The sequence below is a fragment of the Leuciscus leuciscus genome, assembly GCF_965113295.1.
Source record: "Leuciscus leuciscus genome assembly, chromosome: 22".
Lineage (NCBI taxonomy): Eukaryota > Metazoa > Chordata > Actinopteri > Cypriniformes > Leuciscidae > Leuciscus > Leuciscus leuciscus.
The window spans coordinates 24,936,627-24,955,684 of NC_138746.1; the positions used below are offsets into that span (position 1 = coordinate 24,936,627).

General features: G+C 40.6%; 2 protein-coding genes across 4 annotated transcripts in view; one reads left to right on the plus strand and one right to left on the minus strand.

Moving 5' to 3' along the window:
* LOC309486870 (uncharacterized protein) overlaps positions 1-19,058 on the minus strand; it is a gene marked incomplete at its 3' end in the record, with an annotated part of 250,462 nt that overhangs the window by 56,503 nt on the left and 174,901 nt on the right. The window lies entirely within an intron of this gene.
* prkg1a (protein kinase cGMP-dependent 1a) overlaps positions 1-19,058 on the plus strand; it is a 103,899-nt gene that overhangs the window by 25,692 nt on the left and 59,149 nt on the right. For all 3 annotated transcript variants that reach the window (XM_082154471.1, XM_082154472.1, XM_082154470.1), the window contains exon 3: positions 1,726-1,839. In XM_082154471.1, the coding sequence (XP_082010597.1) occupies positions 1,726-1,839 (114 nt within the window). The remainder of the gene's footprint in view (positions 1-1,725; positions 1,840-19,058) is intronic.

The window sequence follows — 19,058 nt, forward strand, 5'->3', positions numbered from 1 at the left end:
CAAGACCACAAGTGCATATGAAGTGTGTCATTTGGGACAGGGCCAAAGTAGCCAGAGCTTTTTTCCATTTACGGATATGACGAGACACGCACAGGCGAGTGACGTATGTACGCAATTTCCAGTGACAAAGTGATCCAAATGTGGATTACCATAGTGAATCAGGGTAAGACAAAAACACTTTTTGGAAGAAGGATGGATGATGTATTGACTCAAATTTATGATGTATTGACTTAAAATTTTGTTAATTTTGAACAAACTACGGTAGCGTAAATGTGTTCCTTGAACTTAACTACATGAATATATTCTATATATTGCATTGTGTTGTTTATAGTTCTTAGTTGTGCTCAAAAAGATGTCAATTTGCTCAGGCCTGAAAAAAATTAGGAAACATTTTGGTGACAAGGTGGTATTTGTTCTCATTTGATTAATCATCTGAGAAGTCATAATCAGAGGACAAAATTTAAACTCAGCCAAGCGCAGAATGCATAAATTAGTCAAATTTGGTTTTGGTGAGAAAATAAAACAGAATGACTTGCCTGATGAACTCTCTGATGTAAGTGATGTGCATTATTCAAATCTGTTGCATCTTTTACCTCAATGGAAATGTTATTATCAGAAGTTCATCTAGAATTTCTATTTTCTCAAGAACTCCAAGTGGTGGCGCATATGTGGAATATTTTTCGCATTAAGCCACTGAAACAGAAATATCACAGACAGACAGAGACCGGCTCATCTCATCGAGTCACATAATGATCTGTGCTGTTTGACGCAAGTATACAAAATGACTAAAACATCTAAATAATTCCATTGTCCACAGATGTTAAATCCATTTTTTATTGCCTGTGGCAAAAAGTTAATTTTGAACTGAATGCAGATAACATTTTTAGTTTAAGGCCAGGTGAAAGTCATTCTTCCCTATAGTTCCGTTCAGCCAGAGCTGAATATTAAGAAGTTAAATAGTCCATCAGTCATCAGCTCTCTCTCTTTTCTCTTACTCTCTAAAATTCTCATATCTCACTGAGCATGTTTATATGCAACACCAATATGCTGATAACTACCAAAAAATCAGTTTATTGAAATAAACCAATTTACCGGTTTACATGCAGAGTGATCACCTGGCAATGCAAGTAAACCACACATGTTGTTGCCGCTTTTAATTGGTTTTCGAACGTGCATGTAACACACTCACGGCCTTTTCAGGGTCTTTCACCTGTTTAATCAACTGTGAAAAGTGAATATCAGCTGTTGAAAAGTGAGAAAAGGTGCTTGACTTCCTGTTGTTCTGCTCGTAATGTATCATATCAGCCCATCTACAGTTGACACCTCAGAGAGAGAGAGAGAGAGAGAGAGAGAGAGAGAGAGAGAGAGAGAGAGAGAGAGAGAGAGAGAGAGAGAGAGAGAGAGAGAACAACAGGTGTATTTAATGTGCAATCACAATAAAGGTGTGTTGAAGGCTGTGATGTGTGCTCTTTCATGTATCATGATACAGCACCAGTCGGCACAGCATATTTCATATCCAGCCAATCGTTTCTATCTGTTCTTTTCCTTATTTATTTATTTGGGATTTTTGGGATTGAAATGACAGGGTCATGCTTTTCCCAGGGGTCTCCAATCTCTGCTCTGTTCACAAACTGTTATGTTCTGGTTTTAAGACTGAACTCACGATTAAATATGTCTTGAAAGTGTTTCTTGTATTATTTACAGCGTGTGTGTGTTTTATTTCAGAGGGAAAGGTTGAAGTGACAAAAGAAGGATTGAAGCTGTGCACTATGGGACCAGGAAAGGTGTTTGGAGAGCTTGCCATCCTTTATAACTGCACCAGGACGGCCACTGTGAGAAGTGAGTTCACACAGACCACAGTAATAAATAAAATTATCCTGATTTTGATTCTGATTAAGCAAAGGACATTTTGGATTTTTTCCCCCACTACATACATACATACATGAACACAGCTTGAGTTTATTCTAGGCCACATTTCCCAGACTGCCAGCGTGAGATTATAATTCTCAGTATGACTGAAGACAACCAATCACTCCATCTGTGATCATATGTTATTTCATCAATAGACAGGGGGCCAGATTGAGATAGATGTGAGGGATGAATTAATATTAGGAGACAACAAATGAATTGTGCTCAGATATTCTAGGATGTTATTGTTTATTTTGTGATTTGAACATACCCCTAACCCTGTATTAAAGGGGCTTTATGTAGAATTTAGAAACCATTGTTATTAGTGACACCAGTGGCCATGTAGTGAACTGCAGTCAGCAACTTGTTGCTTGTGCACTCGTGCAAATGTAGCAAACAAGAGACTACATGCGATTCAATGCTCCGAAATACTCATGGCAAAGTTATTTTTCCTTCTTTGCTTAGAAGTAAAAAGAAGTTGAAAATACCTTTGCAGCGATATAGTGTTAACAAACATCCAGACGCCGTCCACGCTGCTGAAAGCGACGTTTAGATTAATATGTAAATATACACAGCATGCTTTCCTCTCACAAAATAAACACAACAAAAATGGCATTGTTGAGAGCCAAAAAATCATTCAGTTGATCACTGATGTTCTCTCAACGAGGACGTCATTGCCTTTTCCATTACATGGATTTCTGATTCTGACTGATCTAACTCCCATTGCTCGTGTCTCCCTCTATCCTAATTAGTATTAGCAGTTCCATATTCGGGATATCTTTTGATCAGACACACCATCAGCATTTCTCGTGGATATGGAATATGAACATATGCTTGACTGTCTTTTTACCATTTTGGCAATATTAACTTATTTTTATTCAAATAATTCATCAGGTATATACACTCTCCCCAAACGTTACGTTTTACTGCGTGTAAAACAATAAGCAGTAAACACCAACCAATGAGAGTGATCATGAACCTAAAAAAGCTGATCAGAAATATAGGCTATATTCTGAGGGCCAATAGTAAAACATAACATCCAAATATATTTCTCACAAGCACGCACTGTCACCATGTAATGCACTTATTTATGCCTGATTGTTTCAAAACAAATGCCGGAATGCAAAAATCCAAAATCAGAAATTTCCTGGAACAGGATCCGGCTCAAATTAAGCACTGTTATAAAGTATATTTGAGACTATAGAGACTATGTAGATCTGGCTATGTGAGACTATAGTTTGAATTAATCCCTTTTCTTTGCATGATACATTAACATTACAGTATAGAATGGCTCTTTCAGCATTATGTTGAATATTGTATAAGTGTTCATTTCACATGTCATGGAACGGTAGAGTGACTCTCAGGAGTGCGCTTAAACATCTCACACTTTTGATTTTCCCAGCAAAAATGTCCCCAATCTTTCACATAAAAATCAGTATACAGGCTTTCATAGATAACCTAGGATGTCAGGGAAGGTTTTAAGTATTAAGTAAACTTTGGCACACATAACTTGTCTCTCTTCAACTCACCACTTACATTTTCATTAGGCTTTTCCATATTTATAAAAAGCCCAGAGTTAATTTAAAATCTAGATTTTATTCTGTAATTAGCAGCCAGTTTACACAGCCGTAATTAATGTCCACATTTGTCCCATAATTGTGTTTTTTTTCTCCCTTTAACCAGATCATCTCATATGCACAGCCTTGTGTGCTGTGATTTTTTTTTGCAAGCCTTTTTCTCATTTATAATTCCATTCTTCTCTTCATTTTCTTTTTCCTCTGAACTATTGTTCTCCTTTATGCATATTTTCTTATTGCCTCTGCTTGGCTCTGTTTCTCCATTCGCTTTCCCTCCACTTTATCTCTCCTCCCCCGGCTGTTTATGGTGTTCCTGCACTCCTCTGCTCTCTGTCTCTGGTTCTCTGGATAGCGTCTGGGACAGGAAGTGAGCTGAACTGGGATTAAGGGACATGCATGTGTCTGATCTCTCCATGCATGTCAAAATGCAACAGTTATTTTTTACTTCAGTTCATGTAAATTGAAATTTTCCACATTTGAAGTGTCAGTTGCATGTTGTTGATTACTTAATTGTCCATCAATTCCTGTAATGCAATTTTATGGTAGCTTATTGGGTAAATTGTACAGCACTGCAGATAAATATTTAAAATATGCAATTATGTTTTGAAATGATTGTGCATTTTTTGCATCCTTGTGCACCTTTAACATGTAAACCAGGTCATTTTTATGCAATGCGCACAAGCATACCAAAAAGGGACGTGATTAAAAGCACTTTTTACATGGAGTTGTAGCCATAACCAAGAGGTCATTCGCATAGATTCGTTTTTCCACCACAAAAGGATAATTTAGACAACGTTGCATCTCAAATATATTAACTTTAACAAAAAAAAATTATTACTGCAATGAAACAAAAAGCTTTTCATTACTGTTTTAAACCCTCATACCGTACATGCATAAAAATCTGATGGATAAGCCATTATTATTTTCTGTGATAATCAACATCATTGCATGATAGAGCTTAAATTTAGTTTAAGCTTTAACAAAAACACAGGCTTTTCATTTCTGTTTTTAAACCTTCAGACTGTACATGTACAATTGCATCCTTAGAGTTTGATTAAATGTCAGAATGTAACTTTCCCCACATTGTTTGTGCTACAGACATGAATGATACCTCAAATTCTGTGGCTTTTGAGGAGAGCTGCACTATTTGTTTTCTAAGCGATCTGACAGTTTTAAAACCTTTTGCAACTACAAATCGTATGCTCAGAAGTAGTTGCCATCTTAGTGTTTGCATAGCTGCGTGTATGGTTATTCATCTCTCTCTCCCTGTCTCTTTCTTTCAAACACACACCTTTTGTTGTGGCTGGTTTCCAGTGGTGTCTGCATGTAAATGAGTCCTCAGGAGAAGTCATGGCTTAGAGCATTAGAATGCACAGGGGAAACAGCACAGATATGTCAGCGCTTAAAGTGGTTTTTGACCTGGTGTGATCTTACCCAGCCTAAAGCTGCCCTGTCCTTTCACAGCTATAAACAACAGAGCAGAGCAAGAGAGAGCAGGCCCAGTGCTTCACAGTACACATAAGATGAAGGCTCTTTATCACAATACTCTGATGTAATTATTGAACCATAGTGGATGCTCTACAGATATTATGTGAAAAGCACTGGCAAGCCTGTAGGAAAGCCAACAACATTGTTAAAATAAGTGTTTAATATGACATCCCTGTTTGTTGGTTTATAGAATACAAGATTAAAGGGGCTATATGTAAGAATTTTCATGTATTAATTAGAGCTGGTCCGAATACCATTTTTTGAGCTTCGAAGCTTCGGTAGTAATGAACATCGAATATTCGAAGCTTCGGAGAGAGGGGGCTGAACATATTCTTCTCTCTAATAAAGGCAGGAATCTCTATGTGTCGGTATGTCCGTTTGCATTCTTATTATTTCGAGAACCGTTCATCCAGTCGACTTCACAAGGGAGTGCAGTGTTGCATTTGGTGCAATATAGATGGACACGCGAGATCGACACATTCAGAATTAATAAATTAGTAAACAACAGAACAGCGCGAGCGGGAAGCGGCGCACCTCACGCGGGCAGGGCTTATATGCTCCGAGAACGGACCAATGGACACTGCACTAGTGCTATAAAACGCACACACACAGGTCTGTTAAATTAAGCAAAACTTTTAAGATAGTCTAATATTTTTCTGACTAACAAATTACTGACACAGTAAAGGGTAGATTTAAATAAAGAAAAACAAAATTTAAATAAAGAAAAACAAAATTTCAATAAAGAAAAATGAAATTTAAATAAAGAAAAACGAAATTTAAATAAAGAAAAACGAAATTTAAATAAAGAAAAATGAAATTAAGTTAAGTTAAATTAAAAACGAGATTAATTTAGATTGATAATAACGGGTAAAAAGCCTAATACATTTTGTTTCTATTGTTCTATTTTCCACAATGTCAAATCAACGCAGCTTAACCCAAATCACAAGCTCAGGCATGCACTTCGGTCCATACAAACTCCGCTGTTCTGCGCTCTAGCCAGAGAACACATTTCCGTTGCTGGAACACTTTTAGGCGTCGGTTCTATTTCTAGCATGCACACGTTTTCCGCGTGGCTCGAGACGCGTGTCTCACGCAAGCAGCCAGTGTGTCGCCAGCCTTATTCAAGCGCGAATGAGAACCGTTTCGCGGGGGATCCCAGGTGTGCAAAAAACAACAAAAAACCCCCGAATATTCGAATGTCAAATTTTCAAATCGAATACCAACCCACCTAACGAATATTCGAATATTCGGGTCCAGCCCTAGTATTAATCACATTTATTGCTTGTGTGAACAGCTTGTAACAAAACACCTTCCCTGACTTCCTAGGGTGTCTAAAGCCTGTATACTGATTTTTATGGGAAGGGTTTGGGACGTTTCTGAGAAAATCAAAAGGATGTGAAGTTTACGTGCATTCCTAGCCTCTCTTCCGTTCTATGACACATGAAACAAATACTTGTACAATGTTTAAAGGGGGGCTGAAATGCTATTTCATGCATACTGAGTTTTTTACACTGTTAAAGAGTTGGATTCCCATGCTAAACATGGACAAAGTTTCAAAAATTAAGTTGTACGTTTGATGGAGTATTTCTGTGCCAAAAATACTCCTTCCGGTTTGTCACAAGTTTCGGAACGTTTTTTTCGAGTATGGGCGTGTGTGACGTCAGATGCGGCGGAATTTCCTTATACGGGTCCTAAGGGCACTTCTCCCGGAAGGGCGCGCGCGCACCCGTAGACCAGAGCGAGAGAGCGAAAGCAGTACGCCCATCAATGCGCTGTGCTCGGCTTTAGGGAAGTCATCGGCTGCGCTGCAAATAAAGAAATAAACAATGTCACCAAAGAAGTGTGTTTTTGGTTGCCAGGGCAAGACAACCATGCACAGATTCCCAAACAACCCAGCGTTAAGGGACCAGTGGATGGAGTTTGTTTTTCCAGAGCATCAACGGAGTTGTGCAAGTGTTCTTGTTTGTTCCCTGCATTTCCACGATGATTGTTTTATAAACAAGGCCCAGTTCGACGCCGGATTTGCAGATCGTCTAATGCTTAAGGATGGAGCAGTCCCAACGATAAAGGTTCACGGCTCGTGATTCTTTAGCTCCGCCCACACGGCACGCCTCCAGCCGCTCGGTTTTTTCCGGAAAGACTCGGTACAGCCTATCTTTCTTTTATAAATATAATAAAACTAAAGACTTTTTGGAGATATGAAGGATGCAATACTACTCTATAGGTACTCAAGATTAACATGAGATTGACTGAAACTGAGTGTTTCACCCCCCCTTTAACATAATGGTGAAAGAGCCATTATATACTGTAATGTCAATGTGCCAGGCAAAGAAAAGGGATTAATTAAAACTAGCCTCACAAGCAAGATCTATATGGTCTATAGTCTCAAATATAGGCTACTTTATAATACCATCATAATATAATTTGAATACCTCATCTGTTGACATGATGCAGGTGAATTGCAGAGCTTGTGCAAACATATCCACATTGCTATGATCAGATTCTTTCTTAACTGCTGTTTTCTCATCACTGTCATTTTTGCTGTAAGTTTATTTCGTTTTTTGAGAAGAATGCGCACAGCACATATTTACATATTCATCTAAACGTTGCTCTTAGCACCGTGGACTGTGACGGGATATTCGTTAACAGTATATCACTGCAAAGGTATTTCCAACTTCTTTTTACTTCTAAGCAAAGAACCAAAAAGAATTTCGCCATGAGTATAATGGTTTCTGAAGGATCATTGAAGGCACTGAAGATGAGAGTACTGAAAGTACTTTTAAAATATGTTAAAACGGGGGTGCTCGAGAGCACCGAATGGAGTAGACGTAGTTGTGAGGAGCTCCAGCATTAACCTCGAAAAAACTAGTTTCATTTAATCATAATCAAAACAAAACAATATCATTTGAAGCCTGAAGTCAAGATGACGAAACCTAAAACTAAGAAATGTGACCAATCGGCCAATGTAGACGAACAGTCAATGGAGAAGCAAACACTGGCTGAACAAGCGGCTAGTGCTACTGTCAACGACGAGACCGCGGCCTTATCCCCAATTTTGGCAGCAATCCAAACGTCTATCCAAGCTATGGATAAGTCGATGAACGACAGATTTAACTCCATCGAAAATACCTTGTCGCAAATGCAGGCATCGCTTACCGAAACTAACTCCCGTATCTCTGATCTCGAGGGCGCGAGAGTCGAGCATGACAGTCGCATTTCCGAGCTGGAGGCTCTCTGCAAGGATATTGTTGCCGCCAATAAAGCCCTACACGTCAAGCTTGATGATCTGGAAGGCCGCTCCCGTCGGCAAAATATAAAAATTGCGGGGCTACAAGAGAAAGTGGAAAATGGTCGCCCAACGGAATTTGTGGAGAAGCTGATACCGGCCATCCTGGGAGACCAAAATTTCCCATCTGGAGTAAAAGTGGATCGCGCACATCGCATTGGACCCCTGCCAGCCAAAGGAGGGCGCCCCCGGATGCTAATAGCAAGAATCCACCATTACCCAGTGAAAGAATTAATCCTGAGGTTGTCCAGACAACAGTCACCTCTACAGTTTGAGGGTACTCGGATCTCTATATATCCTGATTTGACAGCGGAGGTTTTGTCGCAGCGCCGAAACTTTGACGGAGTTAAGAAGAAATTGAAGGAGGCTGGTGTCAGATATGGACTACTGTTTCCCGCGCGTCTGATTGTCACTCAGGGATCGGAAAAGAGAATCTTCAATTCAGTCGAGGACGCCGAAACATTTGCCAATTCAATTATCACAGCTTCTTGACTTCTTCCTACACACGTACACTTGACAATTTTCTCAATTTTTCTAAGTGCGTCAAGCCTGTGAGTATGGTCTTGTTTATGAGCCGCTATACTGAGCGGTGACCCGGGCTCTCGGATGTAGGAAGCCGATGACTTCCTCAAATGCGCGCGCCCGCGCCCACTAGTATAACCAAGACTTTTGACTACATTGAAAGTATCCTTTTACGGGATTATGGCTCCGGTATTTTGCTATACTATGTTGCTATGTTCAAAATCACTAGTTTTGTTAATTTTATGCGTCGAGGGTAGAGGAGGAGCCGTTTGTTTTTTCTTATATATTTTTTTCTTCGACGGTTAAGTTTATTGCTGCTGATAAGTGTCCTTATTGCTCCTTAGGAAGCCTTGTAGCTCCACGGTTCATATGGGGTTTGTATTTTGTATTCCACTTCGTTTGGGGAAGCGGATGAAAGAGAGGGAGGGGGGGGGGGGGGGCGCTGGGGGTTCTCTTTTTTCACGAGTGTGTGTTAAGTGTTATATGTTTTGTCCCGTTTTCTGTAATAACTCCAGTTCCATACAGTTATCTTAAAATTGAAGCTCAATTGTACTGCCATATAATATGCAATCCTTAAATTGTAATGTTACCTTAGCCAGCTGAAATGTACGAGGCATTAATAACCGGGTTAAAAGGTTCAAAGTCTTCTCTTATTTGAAGTCAATATCTGCTGATATTATATTCTTGCAAGAGACGCATATCAAGCATAACGAACAAAGACTACTTAGGTGTAACTGGGTTTCGCAGATGTTCCAGTCTACCTTTTCATGCAGGGCTAGAGGAGTGGCCATTCTGTTCCGCAGAACAATACCTTTTAAGCATATATCCACCATTAGTGACCCAAATGGTCGCTATGTGATAGTCTCGGGTTTAATTTTTTCTGTACATATTACACTATTGAATCTATATGGACCAAATTATGATGACCCATCCTTTTTCCGTAAAGTTTTTAATCTCCTCCCCAACTTGTCTAACACACATTTAATAATTGGTGGTGACTTTAATCTGGTTCTAGATCCCACTCTGGATAGGACTCCTGCCCGTTCTGTGAGTCATTTGCCCAACTCCACTTCCACCTTAAATGAATTAATTAACTCATATGATTTAGTTGATATTTGGAGGCTGAACCACCCAACTGATACACAATATACGTTTTTCTCTAACGTTCATAGCTCATACTCCAGAATAGATTTTTTCCTGGCCGACTTCAAGGTTGCCTCATGTGTAACTGCAATTAAGCATCACAACAGAATAATCTCAGACCACTCTGCAGTGACCATTTCTCTTGACCTTTTTGAAATTAAGCCCAGTTATAGCTGGCGATTCAATCCTACATTACTCTTTGATTCTCATTTTTCCCAACGTGTAACAGAATGGTTAGATGAGTATCTTATGTTTAACGATACAGGGGAAGTATCTGATTCAACACTGTGGGAGTCACTTAAGGCGGTATTAAGGGGATACATAATTTCATATGAATCCAGCCTAAAAAAACAAAGACAAAAATGCCTGTCAGTAATTGAAGCTCGTATTAATCAACTTGAACATTTACATGTAGACTCAGCAGATCCTGAGGTTCTCAAAGAGATTGCAGCATTAAAATTAGAGTATAATACAATTTTTTCCAAACAAATTAGTAATATGCTATTAAAAATAAAGCAAAAGCAATTTGAGCTAGGAGACAAACCAGATAGGCTGCTCGCGCGTCAATTAAGAAGTATTCAAGCTAATAGAGCTATACACCAAATTAGGAAAAAGGATGGAACCCTAACAACAAACCCCAGTGACATCAACAAATGTTTTAAGGAATTTTATGAGGCTTTGTATGAATCTCGATCCCCCACTGTTCCTACAACCCTTTCCCACTTTCTTCAATCACTACATCTCCCCAAATTAGATGAAGCAGATCGAGACGCCCTTAATGCAAAGATAACATTAAATGAAATACTCGAAGCCATTGCATCTTTTCCCAATGGTAAGGCTGCCGGACCTGACGGCTTCGGAATTGAATTTTATAAGAAATACTCTCAAAAACTTGCTCCTCTGATGCTCAGATTATTTAATAATTCTATTGATGATCAGGAATTTCCACAGTCAATGTACGACGCAAATATTTCTCTAATTCTTAAAAAAGGAAAAGATGAAACAGATCCGGCATCATATCGTCCCATAGCCCTTCTAAATTCAGATCTGAAAATTTTTACTAAGATCCTCGCAAACAGATTAAATAAATGTATAGCAAAAATTATTCATCCTGATCAGACCGGTTTCATCCCTGGGCGCTTTTCCTTCTTTAATGTGAGGCGCTTAATGAACATTTTATACTCAAAACAAGATTCTGCTTCAAATGTCGCCATCTTATCTCTGGATGCCGAAAAGGCGTTCGACCAAATTGAATGGAGTTATATTATTGCAGTGCTCCAGGAATTTGATCTAGGAGAGTCGTTCTCCTGCTGGGTGAAAATGCTTTATGCCAAACCTAGGGCTTCGGTGCTCACCAATTTTGATAAGTCTTCACAATTCGCATTGCATAGAGGCACTAGACAGGGGTGCCCACTCTCACCCCTGCTTTTTGCCATAGCTATAGAACCACTTGCGACTGCTATTAGAAATAACCCACTTATTTTTTCACCCAAGATAGGCCAATTAGACCATCACATATCTCTCTACGCCGACGATGTTATTCTCTACCTACTCGATCCAGAACGATCCATCCCACCCCTATTAGATTTACTGAAGACTTTTGGAAAGTTCTCTGGTTACTCTGTAAATTGGCAAAAGAGTGAACTCATGCTCGTGACTAACAAGACTAACCCAAGCTTTATACAAAACCTACCTTTTAAAATTGCAGCAGATAGTTTGAAATACTTGGGGGTCACCATTCCGAAAAATGCAAAGGATATCTATAAATTAAATTATTTAGTTATGTTAGAGAGCTTAAAGCTTAATATAGAAAGTTGGAGGACCTTTCCGCTGTCTATGGTAGGGCGCGTGAATGCAATCAAGATGGTGATATTGCCAAGATTTCTATATCTTTTCCAAAACCTGCCAATCTTTTTGCCCAAATTTTTTTTTAAAACTCTGGATTCAATCGTGTTACCATTTGTATGGGGCTTTAAAGCGCACCGTATCTCTAAACTACATGTATGTAAACCAAGGTCGCAGGGTGGACTAGGCCTGCCAAACTTCCAGTATTATTACTGGGCTGCAAACTGCAGAGCCTTATCATATTGGAAAAAATCGTACTCTCTTTCCTCTCTGCTTTTTGCGGCGCCTGTACCATCCATAAAAGTGGTCAACACAAACTTTATAGTAAGCAGCTCTCTCAAAATATGGTGTCAGGTCCGGAAGGCATTTAAGTTGCCATTAACCTCATTGTCCACCCCTATTGCTTATAACCACGCCTTTAAGCCATCACTCATTGACTCCGCATTTTCGATTTGGTCCAGTAAAGGAATGGTCACTGTCAGAGACTTGTACATGGATGGTAAATTTGCCACATTCCCTCAGCTGAAACAGAAATTTGATCTTTCACCATCACATTTTTTTAGATATCTACAGCTGAGAAACTATGTTCGTACATCTATCTCCCACTTTGAACTATTAGCAGATGAACATGATATATATAAATTACTTTCTGCCTCCCCTGATGCCTCTAATTTGATTTCTCATTTTATGGATGTTTTTATTGGTCAGTCAGACATATCTACCCTGTATTTGAAAGATTCCTGGGAAAAGGATTTACGTATTCAAATTACTAATGAGGATTGGAAAAATTCTATCAAGGTCATAAATAAATGCTCTATTAACTCAAGACACCAACTTATCCAATATAAAGTTGTACATCGGCTTCATTATTCTCGGGTTAAGCTTAACAAATTCTATCCCTCCATCTCCTCTAACTGTAACAAATGTGAATCTGCAGAGGGATCCTTGGGACATCTTTTCTGGTCATGCCCAAAACTTTATGAGTTTTGGAGCGAAATTTTCAGATTCTACTCTAAGGCTTATTCTTGTATCCTTGTCCCTGATCCAGCAATTGCTGTTTTTGGTTGGTCTGACTCACTTCGTGGGTTCAGTCATCAAATTAAAAAAGCAGTCCAATATGGAATGGTGATAGCTAAAAAAATTATTCTTTGTCTATGGAAAAAGGCATCAAAACCACTTTTTAAATCCTGGCTTTCTGAACTCTCTAGCACTTTGCATTTAGAGAGACTTAGACACAATTTTTCTGATAGCATTGCTGACTTCGAATCCACCTGGGAACCCTTTTTTAATTACCTGTCAAATGTCAAGGATAACAGTTTAAAGTTATGACTTTTTCATTGTTTGTGAGATCATCATAGTGCCTGTGCCCACTGGCCCAGAAATATATGTGTAACATAGTTAACCTATGTATAAAACTGGAGGAACTGATGTAACAATGGTTTTAAAATCCTTTTTTTTCTTTTTTTTTCTCTTTGTCCTTATAAGTTGTTGTTGCTGTTTTGTATTGTTCCGTGTTGGTCAAAAAAAATAAAATAATATAATATAAAAAAATAAAAAAAATATGTTAAAACATCTTGGTTACTGTGGTAACCCTCGTTCCCTGATGGAAGGAACAGATGTTATTTCAATTGACAAAAGGGGTTTCAATCCCCCTATCACTGAGTTTTATAAAAACGGCTAATATAAATGGCGAGTGAAATTTGCATGCCAAGCCACTTTCCCTGTACATATGGGTATATAAGATGATGGCATGCATCCACTCATTAGGTTTATGCTGAGGAGCCGAGACAGTGTCCCGGCCATTCAGTGGAGTAGTTGAGGGGTGTGGCAGGAGGGACATAACATCTCTGTTCCCTCCATCAGGGATCGAGGTGCACCAGTTCATCAGGGATCAAGTGCCACAACCACTGGACTGTGTTATGAGTGTCGACAATGCAGATGCTGGCAAGCTGTAACATGCTCTTTTGGCAACTGCTATTGCTAAGTCATAACCTACCCAACGCCCCATGTATGCCCAAAATCACTGTGTTAATGCTGGGGAAGCGTACCTAATCCAAGTGGAGAGGTACACTATGGAGGCCACAACCTACCCGTAGGAAGGAACATACACTTATGGACTGACCTGTCACCACAGTGCTACATATGTAATAATCTCTGCGATAGCCTCTAGCTAGAGAGGGATGGAGCTACTACAGGCACAGAGACAGGGCAGAGTTGGATTCGGTCAATTTGATGGCACATCTCACGAATGAGCACGCACAGTCAGTTCTGAACTACATGAATACATTCAGGGGGAAGACAGCGGTTCCACTGAAACAATTCTGGGTTCCTGGGGCATATGGCATCCACATTCGCGGTAACGCCGCTCGGATTGATGAGACTGCTTCAGCACTGGCTATAAAGCCGAGTCATGAGATGGGCATGGCGCTGTGGCACACTTTGTGTGACCATCACACCGAACTGTCGCCGAACTTTAGCCCTTGGTCAGACATTGCTTTTCTATGAGCGGAAGTGCCAGAGACTAAGGAAACTGCTCTTTTATTGAAAGCTTGGGTACCAAAAAAATACTTTTTTCAATGAAAACAAAAGATTCTCTGCCCGGCCCTCCTCCTCCTCCTGGTTCAGAGCAGCTCCCTCCATCTCTGGGTCGCCCACCTCAGGGCCGTTTGATAAATGTTTGGAGAGGTTAGCGGCGGCCTGAGGGACGGGCTGCGTCGCCTACCCTTGTGAGGTCTTGACATTGCGGTGGGGATGTTATCTCTGACTGTGCCAGGGCAGGTGTAGAAGCTGGAGGGGGACGCCCTCTGCGATGAGCAGACTGGGGTCCAGTCCTGGTAGCTGTGGTATCAAGCTGGGGCAAGATGTGCTTAATGGCCTCTGTCTGCTTTTGGACTGCAGAGAACTGCTGGGCAAAATCCTCAACAGTGTTGCCTAAGAGGACACATTGCGAGATGTGAGCGTTGAGAAAGCTCAATTTGTCAGCAATCTCAGCAAGGTTCAGCCAGAGATGGCGTTCCTGGACATCATCTGGTCGAGGGCCCACGCCGTGACCTTGGTCACCCAGAGGGAGAAGTCAGTCACTGTTTGCAGTTACTGCATCAATCCCTCATGCAGTTCTTTGAGTGCTTTGGCCTGATGTACTTGCAAGATGGCCATTGCATGCAGGGCGGAGGCAGCCTGTCCAGCGTCACTATAAGCCTTAGCAACCAGGGCTGCCGTCAGCTTACAAGCCAGGGATGGGAGCCGCAGTTCCTCTAGGTGCTGGCACTCCCCCTGTGGAATGGTGGCCCCACCATCGATTTAGCATTAACCAGCACTTTTAAATTTGCTTTGATGTCAGACACTCTGACTCCCGGCAAACATGTGACTGGTGGCTGGTGTCTCTATTTTCACGTTCCGTGTAATAGAATTGCCATTAACTAAGGCACTTTCAACAGGGTTCTTAGTGGGTGCGTCACTGAAACCTGTTTGGATGTTCTTATCGGAACAGAACCGAAGTTTTTGTCCCTCAAATATGCCGTCTCACATTCACCCAGTTGCCCTGCCGCGGAGGATCTACAACAACAATGTACAGGGCTCGCTAAGCTAGTCGCAGCCAAAGCAGTATCTAAAGCACTTGCATTCTTTCTTTCCTCGATTAAAGTTTGCATTTATGAAATGTGAAACCCTTACCGCTGACTGAGAAGGTTATGCTATACATGTGGCAGGCAGTGCAAGTGAAGATAACAGGAGATGTCATGACTCACCTTGTTTGTTGACTGATCCGACTCACCACAGTTGTTTGATGGACTCGTAAAAGGCGTGAGAGAAAGAAAAAATATGTAAGCACGGGATGGCAGGTTAACAGGCTAGAGAAATGCTAACGCGTTGTGCTAGTGATGTCAGATTAATGTGACAGACAATATCAGATAATATCAGATATATTGTGATGATTAAGTTATATTAAACAATATAAACTGCAAGGAAAGATAGAAAATAGAGATTAAAAACAAAGCTATACAGAGCTACAAACGCAATCCACTCAGGCAGACAGGAAACCGCTTTGTAACATTGAAAACAGGCTGCCCGGCAAACGGGCCACCGAGGGTAGTGAAAGTGGAGGAAGCTGTGAAGCGGCTTCGGGCAGAAAAAGGTGCTGTCCATGACTTCTGGGTCTCCTCATTCTCCCCCCCCCGGAAGAAAGGCACTGTGGCAGGATGTGGCTGTGAACTGTGCGGTGCACCCAGGAACCAATCATCCTGATTGGGACAGAGATTGTGGCTGTCAGACAAAGCCAAGAAATGACCACATCCAGAAACAAATGGACGGAAAGGCATCTTTAAAAAGACGTTCACTGCCAGTGCTTGCTCTTTTAGGGAAATCTGCTCTTTTATGCCGAAGTGCCCTGGGTGGGAATTGCTGCACTTAACCGTGCAAACAGTAACTGGCGAAACACTGCTGAATGCGCCATTCAATTCCAGCCAGAGGGAGCTCCACAATGCATTGCTCTTTTTATCAGCTCTTTTAGAGGTGAATTGAAGAGTGATTTCTGTAGCACAGACAACCACTCGGCTCTGAAGAAAAACCTAATGAGTGGATGCATGCCGCCATCTAATATACCCGTATGTGTAGGGGTATGGCCTGGCATGCAAATTCCACTCTGCAATTCCATTGGCCGTTGGTGATTGGGTGATTGGGGCTCCCAAGTGAGACTCCATTTGTCAGTCATAGTGACTGACAGATATATATATATATATAGTGAGAGATATAGCAAGATTGTGATGATCAGGCTGCTTATCATCATAATTTAGAATGAAGGAATATTTTCAGTGGGTACAAGAGAGCAAGAGAATGGAGAAGATGGGCAAAAATGACCCATTTAAAAGTATGAAACAAAAGCTGATATCTTTTTCTAGTCTTTCTGGATGGTAATATAGTAGTGTGTATGTTTGTGTATGTAGCAGAATCATCTCTGTTCCACATCAGGAGGAAGTCAGGCAGGCAGTTGAGAACCCCACTTGCTATTTAGCTAGAATAGATTTGAAGTCTATTTACTTCCTTTCAAGAAGCTTGAAAATCATGATGCAAATTTGAGGGATGAGTTTCTGCACAAAACCTTGTTGTGTAGGCATTAGTTGTCAAACTGTGGCCCTCCAGCAGTCTGACGAAAACTCGATAAAACAGCAGGAATTTTTGCTCTGTTATGTGTTTTGATTGTGGAAAACACACCCAGTAGCGAGAAGTTTGCATTTCAGACACATCTTGCTTTGGCCCACACAAAATTAGCAGTGAGGAACAAAAATGAGATTTACTTTCTGAGGTACTTTCTGTGCAGCCATCCAACTGAGATAAAAACACTGTTTTGTTTGCTCATAAAACTTTTACCTAATAAGCCAACAGCCCTGTAGTGTCGTCTCGATTCACCACCTAATGCATACTGCACACAAATCACCAGTTCTATATGTGAGGTGTGTTTACAACGACTTAACTTGCTGCTTAACTACCAAAGTACAATGCATCATTGAAGAAATCAATCAGGCAGCCACTCATGACTGTTTCTCAAAACTGTATTGTCGCTAATTTATTGTTCAACTAAGTTGGTAAATTATGTCTTGCAGGTGCTGTGATTGGTTAGCTGGCCCAGTGTGTTGTGTTTGGCAGTGCTTTAGCGCTTGTTGGGGAAATGTCATGCACCTTCATAATTGCAAGCTCTATTCAGATGTAAATATTAAAGGAGACATATCATGCTTTTAAATCGTTCCTTTTTACATATAAATCATACATTTGTAGTCTATATAAAGCGGATCTGCAATGCTTGGGTCTGAATTCCTCATTATTATAGCTCCACAGGCCCCTTTTCTACCCCTTTTCTGATGTGCGTCTGAGAGCAACTCGTTTTGGTGCGGTCTCTTTAAATACAATTGAGACACTTCATACCCCGCCCCCTCTCCAGGTTGCAGAGGCGACACTCGGTTCAACTCCACCCCGTTCGGCCATTTTTGTAGTTTGATAGCAGATATACGATTATCTAGCGGCACAGAAACGTTTTATTCACACGTTATTAACAAAATGTCAACAACGGAAGACTTGTCCAGCCAGCCTTACATGTTCGAGCCAGAGTCGGAGCCGGAGCGAGATGAAAATGAAGACGACAAACCTGCAGAACAACGTCTTCATATGGATGTATCGCAATGGTATGTTACTGTATTTACACATGAAACTTTGGTCTTCCGACCTTTTACCACCGTGTCGATTTATTTTGATTAATATGTGCGAGGGAGAGAGAGGAGGACAGCGTCTAGTTTGGAGACGGTGAAGTCTTGTTTACACTTTCGCCTGGCTCCGAAGAGAGAGAGTGCGCGCGCGACCGGGTCTCTCTCTCTCTGCTCGTTCTTTCAGTTAAACATGCGCCCTGTCACAAGCGCGGCAGTTCATCTACATTAGACGGTGTAATGAAGCGTGTGGGTTACTACATCCAACAACCGAACATTTTAACTTACCCTCTCGTAACTTCTGCATCCTTTAGCCTGGACTACAAAATTGCAGCGAGAAATAAAAATGGCAGATTGCTCGAAGTGGTGGGCCGGAAGTCAATGTCCTTATTTGGCAGTTCTGTGTATTCTGCAAATACTGTGATGTAATAGTTAAAAAAACATCATAGATGACAGAAAAATCGGAACAGGTTGAAAAATATGACCAAAACAGAATATAAAGATATCAACGAAGCACCTGAAGAGAATAATTTTAACTTTTCTGTACTTCTAAACACTCCAAATATACAACAAAATGCATTTAAGGGCTAAAAAAGTGGATTTAGCATGATATGTCCCCTTTAAAGATGGCGTCAATTTCAAACCATTTCAAGCCTGATTCAGACCCTGACAATGTTAACGAACAAGAGGATCGTGCAGAATGGATTTCAAGCACAGACTTTGCAAGCACAGATTTCACAGGACGTTTCAGAGTGGTATGTTTTGTTTGTTGCTGTCATTTTTTTATACGATGTTATTCACATTTAATCATATATTTGTCGGAAAATTATGGTAATACAAACAGTAATCAATCACAAAATCATGGATAATTTTCCTAAGGGGCGGTGAACAGTCTTACAAAAGCAAGAGCTTACAAAAGCTCAGTACTGTAATGTTAGTTAGCAGGCTAGCTGAGGAAAAGCTTTGCCCTTCATTTACATAGCTATCATAGCAACTTGATCTTATAATTGGAACTGTTAATAGAAAACACAACTACAAATAATAAGACATACTTACAAGTTGTGATCCACAAACAACAGATTGTCCTGACAAAATGGG